The following is a 25413-nucleotide window of genomic DNA, read 5'->3' as shown; positions in this document are numbered from 1 at the left end:
TATATTGTCTTTTTTTAAAATATTGATTTGAAGGAGGCTTTTCTATTTTATAGAGAGGAAAGTTTTTTTCAAATATCTTTTACCAGTTTATCCTTTGACTTTCAAGGATAAAATTAAAACATTTTCGGAAGTAAAATCTTTCAACCTTTTTTCGAACTTTGGCCTTATTCTCTCCCCTTTATATAAATTTACTTATAGTGTTTTAGGATTATGTTTTTTAATATCTAAACTATTAACCATATGGAAAGTATTTTTGTATGTCGTGTGAATTCCCATGGAACCTTTGCATATAGAACTTAAGTACTAGAAATAACTTCAGTTTCTCGGTTCTTTTCCATCACAGGGAAGCGCTCGGAGAATATTTAGATGGAAAGAAGGAGAGTGAGGAAGATCAAAGCAAGAGCTATAAACAGAAAGAAGAAAGCAGACTGGTATGGACTGGGCAGCGAATGGGTCCTGACAGCTCTGGGAGGCTAGATGGCTGGATGTGATGTCACGTTTTCTGTAGTTCGTTATTTTATTTATTTATTTTTTAATCCTCACCCGAGGATATTTTTCCACTGATTTTCAGAGAGAGTGGAAGAGAGAGGGAAAGACAGATAGAAACATCAGTGTGAGAGAGAGGCATGGATTGGTTGCCTCCTGCATGTGCCCTGACCAGAGCCCAGGCCGGGGAGGAGCTTGCAATCGAAGTACGTACCCTTCACCAGAATCGAACCCGGGACCCTTTCGTCCGCCGGCCGACACTCTATCCACTGAGCCAAACCGGCTAGAGCGGTCTTTGTATTTAGAAGAAACTCAGTAGGGATGAAATCTCAATAGAGATCCTGTTTCCTGTCTCTAGGCAGAACTGAATTTGAATCTTTCCCATTGGGGAGCTCGCCAGGAGCGAGCTTTCATATGAAAGTTCCTTGTGTTGATGCTGCCTCTTCTTGGCTCATACACCTTTAATGGCATTCACTACACATGGGATAAAGTCCAGATGATTTAAACTGGCACTCAAGAGCTTGTGTAGTCTGTTCCCATCTTCACTTTGCGGTCTTCTCTCCCGTTGTTACCTAATTGGGCCTTCCACGTGGCGAGGCCGATCCACGTGGCGAGGCCGATCCACGTGGCGAGGCCGATCCACGTGGCGAGGCCGATCCACGTGGCGAGGCCGATCCACGTGGCGAGGCCGATCCACTTGCTTTGTTCTTTCTGCTCGGTGCCTTTGACCATCTGGAATGCCAGGCTCCTCCCCTCTCCTCTTCTCCCCTCCTTTCCTCTCCCTTTTCTCCCCTCCTGTCTCCAGGGTACCTTCCCAGACTTTCAGACCATCCAAGTCCCAGCTCTTCTAGGAGTTCCTCTGTAAGCCAGGCTGACCTCCTTTCATTCATTTCATTTTGGATAGCTTTCTGCCCTGTACGACTTTTCAAATGTGTGTGCATGCAGTGTCCGCAATGATTGTAAGCTCTAGCCCAGCTGGCGTGGCTCAGTGGTTGAGCTGCTACCTATGAACCAGGAGGTCACAGTTTGATTCCCGGTCAGGGCATATGCCTGGGTTGTGGGCTCGATCCCCAGTGTGGGGTGTGCAGGAGGCAGCCGATTAATGATTTTCTCTCATCATGGATGTTTCTCTCTCTCTCCCTCTCCCTTTCTCTCTGAAATCAATACAAATATATTTTAAAAATTGTAAGCTCTGTGAGAGTCAGAGCCTCTTTACTTGTGTAGTAGTGCATGGCCTGTACTCAGTAAACACTAAAAAGAAAATCATCAACTGCTCTCCCATGGTAATGGCAGGGCTCCTGGGATATTTAATAAAGGACTTGGAACAAGTCGTTTTTTATTGCTGGAGAAATAGAAACGCCAGTTCAAAACAGCAAGCCAGACCTAGCAAAGTGCCACATTTAATTAATTGTGACAATAACTGCATGGACAGTGATACTGTAGGAAATGAGATATGGGAAATTGCTCACTACGCTGGCCTGGTCAGGGAAGGTTATGCTTTACATATATAATCCTATCATCTGAAAATGAGTGTTTATCTCTTCCTGTTTAATATTTATAACTTTCAATGGGACACCTGAAACCTATATCATTTTATGAATTAATGCCACCCCAATAAATTCAATGAAAATGTAAAAAATATTCACACCTTTTATTTCTTTCTCTGGCCTTGTTGCTCCAGACAGGCCCTCCAGCCTGTTAGAGAGACGTGGTGATGAGGAGGCTCCTGTGTCTTGCTCTGGCTTCCCTCTGGGTGCACCCCCGCAAGGGGACATGCCTCAGGTTCATTCAGAGCCCAAGTTCCCCCTTTAGGTCACTCTCTGTGCCACAGAGCCACACATTCCCTGCCCACAGGGTTCTGGGCCTGCTTTCACGGCCTGCACAAGACTTTTCCCAGGGGCTGTCCTGCTCAGGGCAGACGAGGCCACTGTTGTGCAACCTTTAGGCCTGATGGATGACAAGGGTTCTAGATGGAGCTTGGATATGGTCTGGGAACTCCATATGCCTGCATGTGAAGCCTTGAGTGGTGTAGGACAGAGGTGGGGTGGGGAGAGAATGGGGTGGACTGTAGGCTGGGGGGCCAGAGACTGGCTCTCCCCTAGCCACCAAGTTCTGGGTGGAACTTCTAAATTGTTATGAAGGTGTTGAGGTAGAAGGAAAGAGCATATTTTATGAACTGTTTATGACACTGAATTATAATTTCTAAATATTTAGATATATGGTATGTGGACCTCCATTTAAATTCTTCTCCTGGGTCTCAAAAATGTTAGGGGTGTGTTTGTTGGTCTGTTGGTGACTAACATTTTCAGTTTTACTTTGTGACTTGAATACTTGATTTGGAAATTTCTGATGTTTGCATTGTCTGAGTAGAAAATAGGAAATTGCACTGAACTACAGTAATTGCTCAAAATTACTTCCTTATGCACGTAAAACCATTTTGGTACAAGCAATAAAGCTGCGGGCATTTAAAAAAGTCAGCAGTACCCAAGATATCTGGGTTTAAGGTCTGTTCTATATTTATTTAAACTGCATTTCAAAATTTCTATAGACTAGCAAGATGAAATAGAGTCTCTGATCATTTCAATGACTTCTTGAGGTAAAGATATTTATAGGTTCCAGGTTCCAAAATGATTTGAGAATTGAAGATTTTTTAAGTTCCAAAACAGACTTGAAAAACCTTAGGCATAACATAAGGATACCTGAACTTTGTGGTGACATTATGACATCACAAAAATGCCAGGAGTGAAGATACTGAGTGTGGAATTGACAAAGAGGGATTAGAAGGGGCGGTACCAAATGCAAAATTCCTGAGCCCATTGAGGGAGAGGGTAGTGCAGCCAGCTACAGTTCTCTCCTGTATTAGGGCCCCTGTAACAAAAGATCCCACATAACATTAGCTTAAATGAGGTGGAGGCTTATTTTTCTGCCGCACGTAATAGTCTGGGGTTGAAATGGGGGCTCCTCAAGGTCGGGCCCTCACCTCCTTCTGCCCTTCATGTGCTCAGCATATGGTACTTTGGCGCCACACTCCAGCCTGGGAGCAGGGGGAGCACAACTGTTGGTAACTCTTCTATTCACCCAAACTGGAATCAAAAGCCACCTTAAGACTGGAGAAGGTGCACCCTTTCCCTTCAAAGTACAATTCAAATGCGGCACATATCTGTTCTGCTTACGTGCTATTGATCAGGCCGTTCTACCTGCAAGGGAGTTTGGGAGATGTGTCTATTTTAGGAGATCAAATGCCCAGATAAAATTTGGGTATTCGATTACTAAAGGAAGAGGGGGAAATGGACTTGGAAGGACAACTGTTATTGCCTGCCTCACCTCCCCAGCTGAGAGTCTTAGAAAGGATGCAGGCAGTGTAGTCACTTGGAGGTCTCCTGGGGAAAGCATATGTACCTAGAGCGCATGCCAGTGTGCTACTCTGAGGATGAATTAAAGCACATCCAGAAGTGCAGAGTGCTATGGTTTGTAAGCTGTAACATCACAGCACGAATGTCATGATGGAAATGGGCTGCTACATAGACGGTGTTATTAAAAGTCTTAAACTAAAAAAATGTAAAATTAAAAAATTTTTTTTAAAGAATTTAAATAAAAGAAAAGGAGAAAAACAAAAAGAAAAGTCTTAAGGTGGCTTTTGATTCCAGTTTGGGTGGATAGAAGAGTTACCAACAGTTGTGCAAAATGTTTCTAATTTTATAAATTATTTTAAAGTTATAAACGTATGAATTCCTTATAAAGCCTTATACATTTTATAAGTACATAAGTTCTTTATACAGTGTGCTAACGTTGTAAGTTCTTTGTTTTCAGAAATTGGCTAAACTGCTGCTCTATGGCACCGAGTTGGTGACAAATATCCAGGTGGCTACGGACATCAGAGAGATCCACCGGAGGGGGGAGGAAGAGGAGCTGAAGCGTCAGAGGTGAGGACCCCTGCTCGGGAGCCTGGCGGATGTGGAGATGTCTCCTTTGTGGGTCCCTAAGTTCTCCCCAGTTGCTGGAAAGCGGCTTTGTCACACTCAGTCTAGTAAAATCCTCTTCCCTCCCTCTGGCTTCCCCCTTCCTCCTCCCTTTCTCAAGTCATACGTTCCTGGTGATGCGCCAAGCTGTGTGGATACGAAAAGGAGTGAGCACGGCCTCTGGTCTTGATGTCTAGTCCGCATAGACATGGAAACACCCAACCGTGATTTGTGGCAAAGTGAAGGTTAAGTGTAAAGAGTCGTGGAAACGCAGATGAGGAGGCCTCTGATTCTCTCTGGAGAGACGGTAGAGGAAGCTCTCCAGGCAAAGTGACACCTGGGTTGGGCTGTACAGGATGAGTGGGAAGTGAGGAGTGGGCACTGAGGCCGAGGGAACAGCTGGTGCAGAGGCACAGGTCACATGACATGCTTGGGAACGGCATGATAGCGAAGGACGGATGGCGGGGGGTTGGGGGACAAAAAGTGATGAGGCTAAGAAGGTCAGGGGGGCTGACCGTGAGAATGACCAGACCCAGGAATATCTCAGTGTCATGGACACTGTGGCAGGTGTTAAAGAACAGCAAAGACTCCACGTTTGAAGCTCGGAGGGTCAGAGGGATCTCGGGAACTCAGGCAGACCTTCAGCTCCAGTCCTTGGCAGGAAGGCTGCCGTGCACACCCAACTTCCCAGGTCTCAATGCCCAGCCACCTGTAGTTCAATGAGAAGAGCAACCACCGTGTTCGCCCATCGCGGCGGATTCACACACAGTGTGATTTTAACAACAACGGATTTAGTTGTTCAGCATAAGTAGTTCCCCCAGTGGCAACTCTACCACCTTTATTATAATAATACAATCCGTGATTTTATCCTTGAAACGTCCCACTGACTGTCACGGGCTGTGCCAGGAACGGCACTGGCTGATCCCCAGCAGTCAGCTTGGGAAAGGCCCCAAGTGCCAGACTGACGGGTTAGGTTTCGTCCTGGAGCCGCTGAGGAGAAATGGAAGCGTTTAAGTGGCAGCGTTACAAGAGAAATGTGGGTTTTAGAAAGATGACCTGTAGGCTGATTCTCAGTTTTTGAGGAAGAAATTCAGTTGGGTCCATATGTGTGTGTGTGTGCTTAGCTTTACTAAGTGTCCTCGCTTGGAAGGTGGGAAGAAGAAAGGGGATCACAAGATGACTGAGTTGTGATTTCTGCCCTTCAGGGGGTTTGCACACTTGTTTGGAGACGGTCTCACAGACAAGCAGTTGGTTAGAGGAGGGACTGAATCTCTGGCATATGCTCTAGACCAGCGGCTGCCCACCGGTGGTCCGCGGCCCACTGGTGGTCCGTGAGGTCCGAGAGGTTGGCGACCGCTGCTCTAGAGCCCGTTCTCAGAAGGGGCCTCACATCTCAGCCCTGAGGCCTTCCTTCAGTCCAGGCCCATCCTCAGTATAATCCATCCCATAGTTTCTTTGGAATTTCTGGAAAGACTATCCCTGGTTTCTGTTGCTAGCATGGAGTTTCCCTGTTTGTACATTCCGCTGGACATTTGCTGGTGGTTTGGGAGAGGAACGGTCAGGCACTTGAGGCCACTGTTGATAAGGACAGTTACCATATGAGTAGCATTTGTTAAGTGACTACTGTGCTGAGCATCACCTTAATTGATCCTGACGACACATGTGAAGGTGGACACGGTCATCCTGTCCATTTTATGGACGAGGAAAATGGGGCTTCCTGAGCTCAAGTAACTTGTCTAAAGCTGAGTGTCAGTTAGTAGCAGAGCCAGGGCTTGAACACAAGGCAAGGAACTCCAGGGACCAAGTATTGAACTACTGTGTGCACCATCTTCTTCCTCATCCGTAGGTGACCAACTGACTCCTGATCCGTATGTGCGTGTGTTTGGCTTTACTGTTGATCTGTTTTTGTTATGTGTCACTTTGTTTATTTGGTCTCAGTCACTTATAGTCAAGCATTAAACTAAAAGATTTCTCAGAGCCCGGTTTGGTCTTGGGTGGGTGTATCAGGAGCTAGTGCTTGGTCCCCAGCCCTGTTTTATAGAGTCTGGAGGGCCTGCCTGCGCTGTGGGAAGGCAGCATCGGAAGCTGAGCTGGCATGGCCTGCGATGTTTGTGTTTGCAGGCTTGAAAAACTGGAGAACGAAGTCAAGACCAGCCAGGACAAATTTGATGACATCACCGCCAAGTGGGAGGAGGGCATACACAAGAAAATTCCCCAGGAACTGTGGGAAATGCTCAGCTCCCAGCAGGTGCACTGTGCGGGGCTGATAGAAGATAAGAACAAGCTCATCAGCGAGTTACAGCAGGCAAGAGGCCCGGGCCACCCAGTGCCGGCCAGGTGGGGTCGGCCGGGGGCGTATAACTGGGTGATTGGTTTGCTTCTCCTGAATGAAAACATGTGGAGGCCTGACCTCAGGCCTCAGGACGCCGCACAGCTCAGGCGAGCCACCTTAGCCAGAAGGAAAAGCTGGGTAGTCATTCTAGAGCGATTGGCTTCCCAACAGAAACCTGTGTGTGTGTAGTTAAGGGTGGAACTTAGCCTGCAATGGTATGTTCCCACGGTGGAGCCTGGACACCAGTGGCTCAGCGGGCACACCTGGGCTTTCGGGGACGTTGCAGGGACGTTGCCTCAGCAGGAATGGAGGCTTCGGTCCTGGGCAGCCCCTTCAGAGCTGGGCCCTGCGCCGAGCCCCACCACCCGCCTGCAGCACCCCCGAAGTCACCTTCTCCTTGTGCAGCTGTGCTTCCAAGTGGTCACAGATGCTGAGGAGAGGGGTCTCCGTTTGCGGCCAGCCTTGGACATGTCTTTTCTAGGAGTTAAAAATAAAGGATGACCAGTACGTGAAGGACTTGAAGAAGCAGTCGGAAGACATCTGCGTGCTCCTGGAGCGGATGGAGGAGCAAGTGAAGACTGTGATGAAGACCTTCCGCCAGGAGCTCAACCACATCGAGGTGACGGGGTGCAAGGCCCGCTTTCTGCCGGGGGAGGAGGGCTGTTCTGTCCTCACCACCTAAGGAGGGGCCCGGGGGTCTTGGTCCTCCGCTTCCTGTCTCTGCCCTGGGCTTTCGTGGGCTTATTTACTCATCTAACAAATATTCATCAAGCATCTGCTGTTGCCAGGCACGGTGCCAGGGGCTGGATACAGCCATGGACAGAACAAGGTCCTGGACGAAACCTGTGCCCTGTAGGGGACAGCTAGACAGCAAGCAGACACATTGCTAAGCAAATAGCTTGACAGGTGGTGATAAGGGCTTTGAAAGATATGAAACTGGGTAAGGGGAGAGCAGTGGAGGAGGGAGCACAGTGTTGCAGAACCGCGATTGATCTGATTTGTTTATGATAGTCAGGGATGAGGGATGGGAAAGGGGAATGAATGCCAAACAGGACTCAGGAATCAGTACTTCGAGTGAAACATTAAATTGAAACGGGGACTTAGATCTTTCCAAACTGAAAGGGAGCCAGGAGGAGGGGCCCCTCTCTCTTTGTATTGTTATAGCCTCATTTCTGCGGCCCAGGTCTCCTCGTGAGCTCCGGGCTGCCGTGGCTTCACGGGAACCCCACCCACAGCACGCACCAACCCTAGGCATGGGTGCATCGGAGGCCAGGGTTTGCCCTGCGGCTGCCTCGGAGACTGGGTCAGCCACGGGGCGGTTGGCACGTTTCCTCCCTAAACTTGAGTGAAGGACGCGCTTTATAACACGAATTTCCACGCAGCTCCTTCGGCAGTCCTTTGGCCCCGCGAACCTCGGCGTGTCTGCCTTGGATCTGAGTGTGGTTGGTGTGGGCTCTTGGATACCAGGCCGAGCGGACTCAAGAGCCCTTTTCCTTCTCGGCCGCAGAAAGCATTTGAGGTGGAGCGGCAGGAGCTCCTGTCCAGTAACAAGAAGAAATGGGAGCGGGCGCTGCAGGCTCACAACGCCAAAGAGGCAGGTGGGGGCGGGGAGGGGTGGGGGTGCCACGGGTGGTCCGTGCGGGCTGGGCGATGTCTTCTGTGACGGGATAGCTGGCCCGGTGTAGCCTGGGGAGGGTGGCCATGGCGGACGGGCAGTGCTGCTCTTCGTTCATCGGTGTGGCCCTGCGGGGGCCCTTACCCCTGGTCGCTGCGGTTTCCACGGTCCTGCCACTTTCTCTCTCCCTTGTTTCCTGGGCATCTCTCTCAGCCAGGGATTTCTGTGGCCCAAGAAAGTGTTTTAAGACACATATTCAAGGGTGCGGGGCCATCACTTTATTTCAGAAATGTAAGGCACAAAGAAACAACTTGACCAAGGTTCACTGGATCCTTTCCTCTTTTTTAAGAAATACAAACATCTGACTGCAGGGTCTGTGCTTAACTGATCCCCCCCCCCCCCGCATTTATTTTTCAGTTACAGTTGACACACAATATGATATTAGTCTCAGGTGCACAACACCGTGATTAGACATTTATATACCTTGTGAGGTGGTCACCCCGATAAGCCTCGTACCCCCTGGCACCGCACAGGAGTTATGACAAGGTTGCTGACTGCTCCATCCACTGTACTGGATGTCCCCGTGTGCTTAGCTTCCTCCTGGAGCATTCCCCTTGGAATTTCCGGAGTAAGGGCCCCATTGAGCAATCCAAAGCCTTGGGCATAGGGCAGTGATGGCGAACCTTTTGAGCTCGGCGTGTCAGCATTTTGAAAAACCCTAACGTAACTCTGGTGCCGTGTCACATATAGAGATTTTTTGATCTTTGCAACCATAGTAAAACAAAGAATTATATTTTTGTTATTTATCTTATGTATTTAAATGCCATTTAACACAGAAAAATCAACCAAAAAAATGAGTTCGCGTGTCACCTCTGAAACACGTGTCATAGGTTTGCCATCACTGGCACAGGGGCTTCTGAGCGCCAACAGATCCCTCGGGAGTCCTGACACTTGCAGACGTGCCCTGTGCCACACTTGTCAGGCCCCTGACGGACTGAGCTGGGACAGAGACGGGGCCTGACTCCCCCTCGTCTTCCCCTGCCTTCAGCTGGAATATCTCATGAACCGCCTCAAGAAGGTCGAGGACTATGAGAAGCAGCTGAGCAAGCAGAGGATCTGGGACTCGGAGGAGTACAACATGATTAAGATCAAGCTGGAGCAGGACGTGCAGGTACCACGCAGGCCTCGGCCAGCACAGGCAGAGAGCCTGGGAGCCCTCATCCTCGTCTGCCAGTAACATTGCCGAGTGGCCCATTGAGCAGGTACTTGTTGCTGACCTGCTTTCTTTGGCATGGCCATCTCTGAAGGCACTCACGTGCAAGATCCACGTGAAGACATGCTCTCTTCAGTAAACTAGGGGAGAACCGCCAAGATGCCTAAAGGGGTCTGGAAAGCATGAGCCACGGGGAAGCATTGAGAGAGTTGTGCATTTTAGCCGAGCAGAGGGAAACGTTAGCTGTGTCCCAGGGCCGAAACTAGGCCAGTGGCCATCTAATGAGTGTCTTCCATATTCCAGGCCGTGTAGGCAGTTTCTCTAATCCTTACATTAATAGGAAAGGCAGAATCACTAACAGCATCTTTGATGCCCAAACACGGAGGCTCGGAGACAAGGTCCTTATCAGGTAAATGGTATCCCCAGGACTTGAACCCCATTCTCTCTGGCTCGATGGCCTGTATCTTTGCCATTATTCCAAACAGCCCCCTGACTGGCGGTTGGACGTTGCTGTAGGGCAGATTCTGAGTCACCCTCAGAACTATCCGCTGTAGAAAAGTTAGCCCTCCAAACAGAGTCCCAGATCTCGGAGAGGATTCAAAGGCGGAATGACCGTGTGTCTTCAGTGGGAGGGTCCCTGCAGTGGGAAGGAGCTTGGACTTTCTCGTTTCTAAAGTTCTTTCCAAGCCTAGATCCTGTGTTTCAACACCAGTTTTAAAGAGTACATCTGCAATTACATGCAGATGCAATACGATTTCATCTTACTGTTCAAGCTCGGGCTATGCATTTCAGTCTCCACTAGGAAAGCATGTTAGATGACAGTTTTTCCACGTAGCCTTTGGTAGAATTTTAGTTCTTACACCTCTTGTCATTTTACATGAAGAAGGGAAATAAAAAGCCCCATTAGACTACAAATATTTTTACCAGTCTGGAGAATTTTCCTTGGCTTTTCTCATATTAATGTCATGGAAATGAGAGTTACTGACAAAGAACAATAGAGTCTGTAATAGAGCAGTACTATTTGTGTGGGCTGCATACATTACACTTTTTAATGAAAATGGCTATTGTTAAGCTTTCTGAAGTTATCTTGGTAATATTATAATTTATGTGGCAAAACTATACCCCATTGACCTCAAACAGAGAAATAATGGAACGTCGTGTTCTTTTGTTGTTGCTGTTGTGTTTTTTCATTTGTGGTAAAACCACTTAATATAAGATCTAGCCTTTTAGCAAAAATTTAAGTCTACAATATGGAATTGTTAACCACAGGCCCCTGTTGTACAGTATATCTCCGGAATTTATTCATCCCGTGTGACCAAAACTTGGTATCCTTTGACCAATGCCTCCCCATTTCCTCCACCCCCAGCCCCTGGCAGCCCTGGTAGCAAATTCTACTCTCTGCTTTTATGAGTTGGACTATTTTAGATCCCACATGCAGATCTTTCTGTGTCTGGTTTATTTCACTTAGCATACCATCCTCCAGGCCCATCCATATTGTGGCATATGGCAGAATTTCCTTCCTTTTTTCAGGCTGAATAATATTCCATTGTATGTATAGGCCGTGTTTTCTCTATCCATTAGTCCATTGCTGGACATTTAGTTTGTTTTCACATCTTGGCTCTTGTGAATAATGCTGCAATGAACACAGAATACAGATATCTCTTCAAAATCCAGATTTTAGTTCCTTTGCATACCCAGAATTGGGACTGCTGGGTCCAATGATAATTCTATTTAGCCCTGGCCAGTGTTGCTAGCTAGGTGGTTAGAGCATCGGATTGCAAACTGAAGGGTCACGGTTTGATTCTAGTCAAGGGCAGCCAATTGATATGGCTCTCTCACATCAATGCCTCTCTCTCTCTCTCTCTCTCTCTCTCTCTCTCTCTCTCTCTCTCTCTCTCTCCTTCCCTACTACCTTCCACTCTCTCTAAGATCAATGGGGAAAAAATCCTTCAGTGAGAATTAACCAAAAAAAAGAGAAGATAATTCTATTTTTAATTTTCTTAAGGCGCCTCCGTATTGTTTCCATAGTGGCTGCACCCATTTACATTCTTACCAACAGGGTACAGGGTTCCCTTTTCTCCACATCCTTGACAACACTTGTTTTTCTTTGTTATTTTGATCATAGCCATCCTAATAGGTGTAAGGAGGCATTTCATTGTAGTTTTGCTTTTAATTTCCCTGATGATCAGTGATGTTGAGCACTTTTCGTATACCTGTTGGCCATTTGTATGTCTTTGGAGAAATGTCTGTTCAGGTCCTTCAGCCACTTTCTAATTGGGTAATTTATTGTTTGCTATTGAGTTGTAGGAGTGGGACCTTGTGTTCTTAATTTTTAAATGCTTGACCGAAACCAAAACCTTCTGGTACATGGGAAGATTATAGGGGTGTGGAGGTGAGGTAAGACTAAGGAAGTGAGGGACAGGGGGGCACCGAGCCTGGGAGACCTGGCAGTCCTGGCTCCCCGTGTCTGGAAGGACTGATGGCGAAGTGTGGGTATGTGGGGGGCAGGCTGATGGCGATACTCAGAGTGGGAAAGTGTGTGCAGTTCCCTGCAAAACGGATCTTTCCTGTGTTAGAATGGAAACCAGGAGTACGCTGTACCGTATTATCCCTTTAATGGGAGAATATAATCAGACCAGAGACTTCCTGTATTGCAATGCCTATGATATTTTAGTAAATTGGACTTAGTCATAGTGCCTCTTAGCCGCACCTTCACTGGACATTAAAGTCAAGTAGCATCGATCTTTGCCAAGTAGATGTGTCATGCAGCACAACTTCACATTTGATCTTCCTAACTAATTCGTAGCACTGTTTCAGTTCTGAAATATGGAACCAGAGTGTGCAAATTACAAACATAGAGAGGCTCCAATACACATGGGTTTGGTTTGATGGGTGAAGTAGAAGAAAAAAACAAGAATGTGTACTTTTCAAGTGCTTACTGCCAGTCAGGTCACATTATGATGAGCAAAGAGAAGCCCAGAAACATGGTGCACTCTGCCCGCCCCCTGCCCCCCAGGGCCACCCCCCCCCCCCGCCTCCGCCCCCATAAAGCTGCCAGAAAAGCTTAGTTCTTGATGCAGGAAGTAAAATTTTGTGTGTGTGTGTGTGTGTGTGTGTGTGTGTGTTTTAAGGGCCTTACGTGCTCATTTAAACTTGTAAAATGATTTAGTTCAACTTTACGGGCTGTTACTTTTAATACCAGAACATTAATCACAACATAAAGTACAACTTTGCTAAATATCTTTGGATAATTGAAAAATAAGTGAAGACATTTAACATAATGCATCATTATTTTAAAACATAAACTGTACTCAGTGTGTGGCAATCAAGAACGGCTGTATGTTGAGACGAAACCCTGAGATAATTAGCGATAGAGTCAGCGGTACTGAAATAGGTGAGCATGGGTGTTGCAAGCAAACAGTGAGCAGTGCAATTCCTGTCGTCGCCGGCTGCAGACTCTGCACTGTAAGAGGCACAGACTGCGATCAGTTCTGTAAGTTCAGCGACAGCACGGCCAGTAACTCCTAAATGACGTCGTGAACTTGAAGCACCTCCCCCCCCTCCCCCAGGCTGCCTTGGGACAGAGCCGAGTGAAGGAGTGGCTGACCTGTGGTCCAGTAGAGACGGTAAGGAGAGGGGCCCGGCGCCAGTCCTCTAAGAACGTAACTAGCAAAGAGCAGGAGCAAACATATTTCCACAAGAGGAAATAAAATCGCTAATAAATATTTAGCTGCACGCACAACCAAATCGATGCAAATTAAAGCTGTCACGTGATGGGTCAGTATTACTATTTGCCTAGAAAATCAGCACAGATTTAAGTTCTTTCAGGTCACAAAGGAAAGACGTGACCTAGTTACGTTAGTTCGGAGTTTTGTAAATTGTGTTCATGGGGGTGAGACGCTAGTGGTGTTTTCACAAAACTAACCAAAAGAGTGACACCAATGACATTTTTTCCTTCCAAGATGTCTGATGTAGGAAATAGCTACTGTTGTGTAATAATCTGCCTTGAAGAAGGAAAGTTACACGCAAGTTCACAGGACAGAGCTTGTGTTTATAACGCGCGCTGTCACTGTGTCATAATACTAAAACTGTGCTGTGTCTGGGGGAGTCTGGGAAGTGACGTCTACGTGATAAGGGCTTATTGCAAAGCTATGAGGAGCAGGTCCCTGGGCATCATCGGAACAGACAGCCAGGCGCTCCGGGGCCCAGGGCTCCCCCCGATCAGAGGGAAGACCACTCATTGTCCTTCCAAACCCAGAGCAGCTCTGGAGACCCTCCTTCTCCGTGGATGTCCCTGCTTTCTCCGGCCCTCACCATCCAACCTGGAGCTTTTCTATTGGACTTTGTGCTGTGCCACCTCATAGACCAGTGCCCTCCCCTGTGTGCAGGGCTGGTTGCCCTGGCAGCGGGAGGACGGGTTTCATCTGGGCATGGAAGCATTAATCATGGCAGCTCTGCGGGAAGAGCAGCCCCGAGCCCCTTTCCCTGAAGATACCTGGCTGTCCCTAGAGGGGCACAGGGCTGAGAAGCACTCAGCCTGGGACCGGCCAGGGTCATGGCACCTGAACAGAGGCTGCACGGTCAGCATCTTCCACAGGCCCTTAGGGATGTTGTTCCAGTCAGAAGTTTTCAAATGAAGTTGCATCATGCTCGGGAAGAATGGGGTGCAGCTCCGGGCAGCTCCCTGCCCCACCCCCAGCACCCCGCCCAAGGGCCGGGCCTGCACTCAGAGCCGCATGGCCCGCCCTGTGCCACGCTCGTTGCTGACAGGGCGTGGGGAAGGGCCATGTGTGCACACGGCCAGTGGGAGTGTCGGCCGTAAATTGCCCTTTGGAAAGCCATGTATTGAGAGCCTTTGACCTAGTAATTTCACTTCTGAGAATCTAGTTTAAGAAAAAAAACAAAAACCCGAAGGTTTCCTATCCAATTGTTCCCAGAATTATGTTAATATTTAAAATGATCAAAACAGTATAGATGTACAATTGTAGGGCCATGGTAAAATATGATATATGATAAATATCCCACACATACTTCCTCTAGGGTACGTTATTATACACGAGTATGCACCATTAAAATGATGTTAATAGAACTTGATGAACATGGACAGTTCTTATGTTGTAATAGGAAGGGAGGAAAATAGGGTATGAAATGTGAAGGACACAGGAAGGACACATGTCACTATTTGGGAAGTTGCCTTTGGGAAGTGAATTATGGGTCGTTTTTCCTCCCCTTCTCCTAGGTCTTCGTCTTTTTCCTTACTGTATTTTCCATAGTGAGCAAACATTGGCCTCTCAGCCAGGAAACGTTACCGAGAAAACCGTGTGACTAGTAAAAGTAAATAAAAATTTGACTAAACAAGCAGAGAAATGGAGAGGCACGTTGGTTACCATCCCGGTGACCAGTGTGGCTCTTCATTGACCACCTGTTAAAGAACGGAGAGGGGCCGTTCTGAAGGGCCGTTCAAACCCTTGGCCCGGAGCGGAGGTTGAACATCTCGGGGAGAGCCGAGTCGGGCATTGCTGACTAATCCCTCCAGTTACGAGGCGGGGATCCCGGGATCCCACAGGACCGGGAAATGACTCACCCCTGACAAAGTGTCACAGCACCTTTGTCCTCCTCTGCCTGGTCTCCGGCCAGGCCCTCCTTGAGGATGGCTCACGGGGCGGTGCTGGCGGCTGGGATCACTTCCTCTGCGGATTCCCTGGCGGAGGGAGGTGGGAGGCGGTTGAAAGAGCCCTGTGACTTGTCGCTGCTTATCGAGATCTGGCTACACTCAGGCGCATCCTGCTTCCTGCCTTTCCACCCAGGAAGGGCATGAGCAAGCCTGGCTGTGTCTGCCCTGCCTCCAGCTTGCCCCCTCTCATCTTTCTCCCCCCGGCTGCCAGCCTGGTCTTTCTACCCTGCCTGGACCGGCCACTCCACTCTCCTGCTTCACATCGCCAGGGGCCCCGCGCTGCCTTCAGGATGAAGCGTTCAGTCCCTGCTTGGTCAGGCCCTGCTGCTCTGTCAGCCTCCTTTCTGGCCATCCTCCGCCTCAGACCTCAATCTTAAAGTGCCCGGGGTTTCCCCAAAGCAGTCTCTCCAGAACTTTCTCCTCTCAGGTGTAACTCCACCAGAGTAACTCCTCCCCGTTCTCCAGGTCTCAGTTAGGCATGCCGATGCCATCTTTTCAGGGGCCCCTGCCCTGGCCTCGAAAGTACTCCTCTCACGGGCCCATGCCGCCCTGCGCTCACCCCTCTCTTAACTCCTATCTGCCCCTTGCTATCTGTCTGTCTCCTGGACAGGGCAGGGCTGTGCCTTTCTCATCTGTGTTCTCCCAGCAGCACCGAGTAAAGTGCCTGACATACTATATGGCAGTGGTTCTCAACCTTCCTAAGGCCGCGGCCCTTTAATACAGTTCCTCATGTTGTGGTGACCCAACCATAAAATTATTTTCATTGCTACTTCATAACTGTAATTTTGCTACTGTTATGAATCGTCATGTAAATATCTGATATGCAGGATGTATTTACGTGACCCCTGTGAAAGGGTCGTTCGACCCTAAAGGGGTTGCGACCCACAGGTTGAGAACCACTGCTATATAGGCACTCAGTCAATACAGGGTATCCCCAAAAATGAATGCACACTTTAACGGCAGATAGCCCAATTTGGAAAATGAAATGTATTTTTAATAAGCGCTGCTTTTATAATTATTCAAAGTGTGTGTATACATTTTGGGGGACACCCTATATTTGCCAAGTGCATGAATACAGCTAACGGAAACCCCCAAAATAAGGATGGCGTGCCTGTCCTCCCTCAAAATGGACATGGCCTCCTGCTAAACACTAGCCCTGCCAATGGGAAGGTCAGAGTGGGAACACTGCGGGTTTCCATGGTAACATTAACCTTTACGGTATTTCTAGGGGGTGACTCAGATCTCTAACGTGCCAGAGGGATAGCTGATAGTTGCATGATTTATGTATTTTTTTCTGGTTGGCCTTCAACTTGCCTCTCCTGATAGATTTCCTAAGGGTTCCGGTGGGACATGTGTCCTTAAGGGTCCTCCGGTCTGACTCCAGAATGCGCCATCAGGGACCCTCAGGTGTAACAAATTATACCGGGGCCAATGAGTATTATTTTTTAAAAAAACTTTAACTTTAGATTCTCGAGCAACAGCTTCAGCAAATGAAAGCAACTTACCAGCTAAACCAAGAGAAGCTAGAGTACAACTTCCAGGTGCTGAAGAAGAGAGACGAAGAGAGCACGATGATCAGGTCCCAGCAGAAGAGGAAGATGAACCGGTGAGCTGGCTCGGCCCCCTGCTCCTGGGCCCTCCGTGCTGCAAAGAGGGTGGGCTCGAACGCTGCCCTTTCGCAGGAGTGTAAACTGTAAAAAATAGAGCTGACTTTGTTAGAAGAGATTTTTATTTTTAGAAAAGATAATACATTCAACTGGTTCCCCCACCTCCTCCTAGGAAAGAGTTTACAGCAAAAAGTGAGCTGGGAATGCGGGGATGTGACAGGTCCCAGGGCAAAGCAGGAGGGATCAGAAAGGTGGATGTTTGATTGAAGGTTTGCTCAGTGGGAGAAGGGGCCTGGGAAGGATGGGAGGGAGGAAGTGCGGAGGTCGGGCGTGGGTTCCCCATCCACATGGCAGCACCGGGCGTGGGTCCCCATCCACATGGCAGCACCGCGAGCGGCACCATCCCCACCACCACCTCCGCTGGCTCTTCCCTCTGCCGTCAAAGTACCCGGTTTCCCTTCTCTTGAAAACCCTCCCACCCCCTTCTCTTGAAAACCCTCCCACCGACCCTGCTGCTCCGCGGGGTGCACACTGTCTTTTTTCTCTTCTTGCTTCCTTTTTCCTTGTTCCTTTCGTCGCCCTTTGCCCCTCCGCCCTCCTCCAACATTCATAATTTGACCTGTGACCCCATCATCGGCCAGAAACTCCCCTCTGTAGGGTGCCAATGATGCCACTCTAGCCAAGCACCACGGCTTCCCCTCAGGCCTTGTCCTGTTTTTGCTGGATAATCACCGAATCTCGGAAATGTTCTCCTCTGGTTTGCATGGCTCTTCTTTCTCAATTTATTCCTAATTTGTTTCCTGGGGTGGTTCTGCTTTTTCTTGCCTGATAAGTTATTCTAGAAAGCATTTTATCCCCCTCTGACACCCCCCCCCCCTTTTTTCTTTTAATTTCAATGCCCTGAACATCAGCCTTGCGGCTTTGAATATCACTTCTTTGTTACGACTACCACCTTCATATTCCTAATCCCAGCCTCACCTCCTTGCTTTGCCTGGAAGAGTCCCGGTCATCTCCAGGGTATGCTTTCTGGAACGAGCTTGCTGACCCTCCCGGGTTTCCAGTCCCCTCCTCACTCCCCTTCGCCCCTAGTTTTCGGCCAGGCACCGAGGACCTGACTTGCAGCCGTCCCTTCCCGTCCACTCCTTTCCTGCTGCCTTGCTCAGACCGTCAGGGTGTCACTGGGGTTTATCTTTGTGTCATTGACTTCTGTAACCAGATGGCACAAGGAAACTCCTTTACTAAATAACGTTGAAAAAACACTTTGGGATGGCGACTAAAAAATTTTTTTTGACACTTATATATGGAAGGTCTCCTAGAACGCTATAGTTAAGAAAACGAATTAGCCCGGCCGGTGTGGCTCAGTGGTTGAGCGTGGAGACTATGAATCAGGAGATCATGGTTCAGTTCCCAGTCAGGGCACATCCCTGGGTTTCGGGCTCGATCCCCAGTGTGGGGCGTGCAGGAGGCAGCCCATCAATGATTCTCTGTCATCATTTGATGTTTTTATCCCTCCCTCTCCCTTCCTCTCTGAAATCAATAAGAATATATTTTCAAAAGAGAAAATGAATTAGATACTTCTTTTTTATCAGAGACCAAGTTAACTCATTTTCACTTATTATTGAGGATGAAAATATGGATGATCAGTGTTGTTGTTTTAGGGACCTTCTGATTAATTCCGAACAATGCTTCAGAGGGAAATCGTTATTTTTAGAATTTTCCAACTTCAACTCTGTCAGCCTTCGAGCTCTCGGCTCCTGTGTAAGTGGGGCACTGACATAAGACACCTCTCCAGGAGTTTGAAGTCTGAAGCTCGGTCCCGGGTCTCAAAGCTGTGCCTGCCATGCATATTTCATGCGACAAGTTTCCATGCGCAGAGCTCCTGTTAGCCGGGAGGCGGGGAGCTGCGGCAGGCAGGCAGGCCGGCATCCTCAGCGCTACTGGCCAGGTTGTCGCAGTTCCTGTGCTGGAACCCGTGACCACCCCCCTCCCCTGCAGGCCAGGGGCAGTCAGATGCCTCACCGCTGGGCTCCCCTGGCACTGGTGTGAATCTCCTATAGCATTTCTCACACCGTCCCTTAATTAATGTTTGTCTTTGTCTCCGACTGGATGGATATCTCTTATTCATCTCTGCGTTGGAACAGATCTTTGGCACGAAAGAGACCTTTCATGTTTGATAAATGAATGAATGAGTTGTTGGACCTGTTAACACATTGTTTGCGGGTAGTTTTTATCGCGCGCTAACAGGTGGCGCGGGCCATTTTTGCTAATTTTTTGCGCAAATGGCAACGTTCAGTAAAATTACGATAACTTTAGTTTATGTATTTATACGTTACCCGCATTCTACCGCTAGTCTATAAAAAACGTATTAATACGTGTCCCGCGCTCTACTACATTGGTAGAACGTATAAATACGTAAAACGTGTAAACACGTTTCCCGCATACAATGTGTTAACGGCATCAGCTCTTTGAGAACGGAGGGCTTATATATTGGAGGACTCATATATCGTAGGCTTGTGATGCGCAGTTTTAGTTTTTTCCTTCCTATCTGCCTTATTTCAGGAGCTCAGAAGCTGAGATTTTTAATAAGTGAGGTTGGTGCCAGGTAGGGACGCTGGCAAATGGTGTGTGGAGGAAGATTCGGTTGCACTCTTGCATAGGAGGTGGCCTCTTGGTGGGTTTGGGCATCTGGGCAAGTTTTAAATGCGTTTACTTCTGGCCGTTCCCATGACCCCCTGCTGCCTGCCTCCCCTTGATCACAGCTGGAGCTGCGTTGGGGACTCTGGGGGAGGGTTTTCTGCCCGTCCATGCCTGGTCCTGGGTCCTGCGGAACCCAGCGAAGTAGGTGAGAGGGCATTACACCTTCTGCTCAGCAGCACTGACTTCTCCCTCCTCCACCAGCCTGCATGATGTACTGAACAATCTGCGATCCAAGTATGCCAAGCAGATAAAGCAGTTTCAGGAGGAGAACCAGTCCCTAACCTCAGACTACAAACGCCTGGTGATCCAGTTCAAGGAGCTGCAGAAAGCCATGAGGTATTTCAGCGACTTGGGTCTTAGACTAGAGGCCGTAGGGGTCGGGTTGGTGGTGGTCACGGTCTCCCTAGACTTTGATACCAGCAGCGTTTTTGGGAGCTGGGCCAGGGCACCCAAGAGTCCTTTGTGTTGTCTGTCTTGTTCCTCTATTTGCGCTTCACCTCCCTTCTCTTGAGACTTCCTGCGATGGCTTTCAGCCTGTCATAGGTGCGGGTCAGTGGCCCAAGAGGTTGGGCCAGGCCCAGGATTCACCCCAATTCTGTCCCAGGTCTTGCTCTCCTACTAATGGAAGGGGCCCTAGCCAGGCCCTGGGGTCCGCTGACCACGCTCAGTCATCTCTCCTTCACAGGCATTTTGTTCTCATTGACGAGGAGAAGTTCTGGGACTTTTGGGTGATGAATGAAGAGGAGGCGAAGGGTCTGATAAGCAAAGCCTTGGATGTAGACAGGATCATCCACACCCAGCACCTGGGCCTTCCCTGGACGGCACCTGATTTCTGGTTCCTGAAGAATGTGGGGCCTCTATTTCAGCAGCAGCAGAAGTCCGCCACGCAAATACTAGAAGAAGTGCTGATGCAAACAGGTGAGGAGAACAGAGTCCTGGGCCCCAGGGGCCCCCTGAGGGCATCAGGTCCACCCACTCACTTTCCAAACAAGGAAACTGCGGTCTAGAGAAGGGGGCGGGGTCTCATGGCTGAGGGGTCTGTAGGGGACGATTGGTGGACATGGCTGGTACGTCTCTAATTCATAGCTCTACCCTCCCCGCTGTGTCAGGAACTGGAAGTTGGACCTAGAAGCCTGATGTCCGATTCAGGTTTGATTTGTTTTGGCTAAGGACACCGCTGGGCACCTCCAGGGTCAGGCTGTCTCTGTTTTTGCGACGTTAGCGATCATTGCGCAAGATCCGCTAAAGGCACCAGGGATGGCAAAATGGCGATATTCTACATTTTGTCACAGTGTCATCATTTGTTAGCTGGGACACTGCCGAAAAGAGGCTCTTCCCCTCGTCAACTGCCTGTGACTCCGAGATACAGTTTGTACGGGAAAAGCAGGATAGATGCTTGTTCTGTCTCTATTTCCCTCTTTGCAGAATGAATGGGTTGCGGCGCTAGCATCTTCCGAAGGTCACCAGTGATGTTTTGTATATATCAGAAAGCACCTTTGTAAACACATGGGTTTAAACAAGTTTGATATGTTTTGGTTGATGCAATTATTATTGTTACTGATGCTCAAATTGCCCCATCTTTGGCCAGTGGGAGTCTCTTCGTGTTGCCTTCTGGGTCCTTTAGACACCCCCCCCCCCCCATCCCTGTCATCTTTTTTTTTTTTTTTTTTTTTTAAATATATTTTATTGATTTTTTACAGAGAGGAAGGGAGAGAGATAGTTAGAAACATCGATGGGAGAGAAACATCGACCAGCCGCCTCCTGCACATCTCCCACTGGGGATATGCCCACAGCCCAGGTACATGCCCTTGACCAGAATCGAACCTGGGACCCCTCAGTCCGCAGGCCGACGCTCTATCCACTGAGCCAAACTGGTTTCGGCCATCCCTGTCATCTTTGACAGCTTCCTGGCTTCCAGAATGACCAGAGGTTCCAGGCTCACATGATACTTTTCCTGCTTCAAGTTTAGAAGCAGCCATTTCTCTAAGGAGACCTGGTTCTTTTTCATAGGGAATGATATTTTTTTATTTATTTTTATTTTTTTGGTTAACCTTCACCCACGGATATTTTTTCCATTGATTTTTAGAGAAAGTACTGAAGGGAAGGGGGGAAGGAGGGGGGGGGGAGAGAGAGAGAGAGAGAGAGAGAGAGAGAGAGAGAGAGAGAGAGGAGAGAGAGAGAGAGAAACATTGCCCTAGCCGGTTTGGCTCAGTGGAAAGAGCATCAGCCTGTGGACTGAAGGGTCCTGGTCCGATTCCAGTCAAGGGCATGTACCTCGGTTGCAGGCTCGATCCCCCGCCCTGGCCGGGGCATGTGCGAAGTGATCTAGTGGTTGCCTCCTGCATGTGCTGGACCAGAGGGTAAATGCCTCTGCAGTTTTGTTGGATGTGGCGCTGTAGGGTGGTACCGTTGTGCGTCCCAACCAGCAGTTTCATATGCTGTCATTTCCAAATGCTCTTCATATATCTGATCTCATTTTGCCTCTTGAACAACTAGCAAAGCCTGGATAGTACAATGGCTGTTATTCCTATTTTCAGATGAAGAACATACAGGCTAAAACACTTAAAAGTATTCCATTTTAATGAGGAAAACGTTCGCCTCTTGCTGTCAGCTACCGGTTCCTGGTGGTGATATCCTCCTGTGAGGCAGCGCTTTCCCCCCGTTAGGTGGGCTGCTTCCCAGCTGCTGAGGTTTAGGAACCAGGCGGCCAGTCTGCTGGATGGAGCCCTGAAATACGAGCGAACTCGCTCACACTGTCCGGAGCTCCCACGTCCTGGCCACGGCTGCATTTTGAGTAAGATGTTTCCAGGCAGATGGAATTCGCAAAAGTGGGCAATAGAATCTGTCCACCACTGGCAGCATTCTCCAGACAGGCTCTTGTTCCGGCCCGTTTTCCCCACACAATCGGCTTTCTTCAGCTAAAGAGACTTGCCAGCGCCTTAAAGGGGCTTCTTCGAGGTGAATGCTCTCCAGGGAAGACGTCAGCCAGGCCAAGGAATGATCCCCCTTTCCTTCCCTCTCGCTCTTCTCTGCCCGCCCGTCTGCAGAAGAGGAGGGGTCGGAGGAGGCTGACCAAGAGCTCGAGTCTTACCTGGACCTGCCCAAGCAGGTTTCAGCCAGCACGACCAGGAAGATCCTGATGCTCCTGTGTGACGAGTCGGTGAGGGGCCTCGGCAGGGGCTGCGGGGTGGGGGGGGTGGGGGGGTGGGGGGGCAGGGGGGTGGGCGGGGGGGGGAGGGGGGCCCATGCCGACTTCCTGCTGTCGCTTCCGGTGGGCTCTTCTGATGAGTCTGGCTGGCTCAGCTGAGGCCTGGAGCAGGTGTGGCCCGGCCCCCCGGGAGTGCTGCTGGGGGACCTCACAGACAGGCCGAGCCAGGCTCCTGCTACTTCAAACAAGATGCTCATCCTGCAAGGAAAGGGGCACCGTGTCGCCCCCATGAGCCCACCTGCCAAGGACGGTGGCCACGCCTTTCTCGGGGAGCTCCTGGGACATGGGCGACTCTGGGTGCGCTGGGCTGCGGCTGCCTGCATGCATGTTAGCAGAACCCGCTCGGCTCAGGGAAGGGGCTGCCTCGGAGCTGGTTCAGCTGGGGGTGGGGTGGTGACCAACGTGATGGGTGTTTCTTTGATTTCACTTTTGAGGTGATGGAGGAGATGGAGCGAGGCCAGCAGCCTCCCAGCCCGGGGGGCAGTTGGGACCGTTTTCTTGGGCCCCAAGGCTGGCTCCTGGCCCTGAGGCAGCTCCTGCTGAAGGAGGCGGCTGGCAGGGGCCCCCTCTCGGTCCCAGGTCGCTGCCAGTGGCCCCCGTCCCTCTGCCTGCTGCCCGCTCTCTGCCTGCTGCCCCCTCTCTGCCTGCTGCCAGGCCCTGCAGCTCTGTGGGGACTGGCATGGCGGTGAAGGGACGTTGCGGGGTGGGAATCTGTGACTGGGTCAGGTCAGGGCTGCTGTGGGCACCTCGGGGGTTCACCCAGGGACTTGTGGGTGATGGGCCAGCACCCTCCGAGGTGGGGGACCGAGTCTGTGGTGAGATTGGCTCTGTCCCGGGGACGGGCTCCGAGGCGTCCCGCGAAGGCCTTCCCCTGGGCGCCCGCCGCCTGGGCCCGTCCCGGGGCCTCTGCTCCGAGGTCGTCGCTGCCGGTTGCGCAGAGGAGGCTGCAGCCCGGGCCTCGCTCCTGAGCGCTGCCTCTGAGCGGAGATGCCATCCCCCCCACCCCCCTTAGGGCTTCCTCATCGAGAGCAAGCTGCTGAGCCTTCTCCAGCCCCTGGAGAAGAGCGAGTGCTACCTGCTGAGACTGGACGCCATATTCTCAGTGAGTCCCGCCGGGTGGAGTGGACATGGGGTGGGGGGTGGGGGGAGCTCATTCTAAGGCGGCCACCCATGTTTTCCCAACATGGCCTCCGCCCCATGTGGGTCTCCCAGGGCCCCCCTGGGCTCACCGTCCCTGCCGGAGTCCCTTAGGTCTCGCCCGTCGCTGGCCTTGCCCCTGCCGGCTCCTCTCCCCCGTGGCCCAGCGCTCAGGCTGCCGATTCTCCCCCACGGCCCTGAGCTCAGATGTGGGCCCAGCCCCTTAGCACCCCTGCACCCCCCAGGCCTGTGTGGGGCAGGTCCTGACTCTGGGCCTTGACTCCGTCCTGACACCGGCGTCCCCAGTTCACTGCGCTGCCCTGTGCGGAACGGCCTCTACCCCGGGCCATGGCAGGTGCCAGGGACGCTGAGGGCAGCCAGCCCAGCCTCTTGCCCAGAGCCCAGGGCCCGCCACGCCCGCTGCAGGTGGACTCCTGAAGTGGTGTTTGAGCGTCTTTCTGTTTCCCCCTCAGGCCCTTGGAATTGAGAGTGAGGACGACTTATATAAACTGGTGAATTTCTTCCTCAAATACCGAGCTCAGCATCTGTCCAGCCAGGTGAGGTGAGGGGCCATGGAGAAGAGGTCTTCTCCATTACATCTTCCTGGAAGCCCCAGAGGCTCTGTGACCACTGAATGATTTTTTAAAAATATATATATATATATATATTATTGATTTTTTCGCAGAGAGGAAGGGAAGGGGGATAGAGAGTTAGAAACATCGATGAGAGAGAAACATCGATCAGCTGCTTCCTGCACACCCCCTACTGGGGATGTGCCTGCAACCAAGGTACATGCCCTTGACCGGAATCGAACCTGGGACCCTTGAGTCTGCAGGCCGACGCTCTGTCCACTGAGCCAAACTGGTTAGGGCTGAGTGATATTTTTAAAGAAACAGCGAGGGTTTCGTGGCAGGGAGAGCTAAGTCAGCATCGCCTTTATGAGCGTCGCCTTTTCTGTTTGCAAAGGGAAGGATGTCTGGGATGAGAGGCTGGCCTCACACCGAGGCCCTCCCTCAAAGCCAGGCCTTCCCGGTGAGATCCAGGCCCACCAAGTGGTCAGTGATTGGTCCGTCACACTTTCCCGTGACACTGAGCCCATTTATGCCTGTCTTGATTGTAATGGACTATTTTGAGAAAGTCATCATGATAAAAATGTAAGATTTTAATTTAAAAATGAAAAACTTGAATTTAAAAGGTGTTTTGATTATTACTAGCCCCTAATGTGTGAGTCTCTTGATATGCTTCCAAAAAAGAGTTGATTGTGTGGACAAAAGCCAGAAGCCGTAAAGAAGAAAACTCATAGTGCACAATGCCAGAGCAGGCTGTGGCCGCGAACCATTGCTGGCTTCTGTCGATGGGCTGCAGGCACTGAAGCAGGTTGCACAGTAGAGGGATCGGGGGAAGAAAAAAAGAAAGGATATATTTGAGTGTATTAAAAAAAATTCTGTAGGGTAAAAATCATTATACGTAAAGTTAAGGTATTCA

The 25413-nt window shown here is 50.0% G+C and overlaps 1 protein-coding gene across 1 annotated transcript in view; it reads left to right on the top strand.

The window, feature by feature from the left end:
• DRC1 (dynein regulatory complex subunit 1) overlaps positions 1-25413 on the top strand; it is a 32539-nt gene that overhangs the window by 1925 nt on the left and 5201 nt on the right. The window contains exons 2-13 of the mRNA XM_081101421.1: positions 344-431; positions 4297-4409; positions 6567-6750; positions 7259-7396; positions 8285-8371; positions 9441-9563; positions 16746-16885; positions 19785-19919; positions 20269-20501; positions 22631-22743; positions 23804-23893; positions 24402-24485. Of these exons, the coding sequence (XP_080957547.1) occupies positions 344-431; positions 4297-4409; positions 6567-6750; positions 7259-7396; positions 8285-8371; positions 9441-9563; positions 16746-16885; positions 19785-19919; positions 20269-20501; positions 22631-22743; positions 23804-23893; positions 24402-24485 (1528 nt within the window). The remainder of the gene's footprint in view (positions 1-343; positions 432-4296; positions 4410-6566; positions 6751-7258; positions 7397-8284; positions 8372-9440; positions 9564-16745; positions 16886-19784; positions 19920-20268; positions 20502-22630; positions 22744-23803; positions 23894-24401; positions 24486-25413) is intronic.

This window comes from Myotis nattereri, assembly GCF_964212035.1.
Source record: "Myotis nattereri genome assembly, chromosome: 10".
In the NCBI taxonomy this organism is placed as follows: domain Eukaryota; kingdom Metazoa; phylum Chordata; class Mammalia; order Chiroptera; family Vespertilionidae; genus Myotis; species Myotis nattereri.
This window is presented reverse-complemented; position numbering and strand designations above follow the sequence as displayed.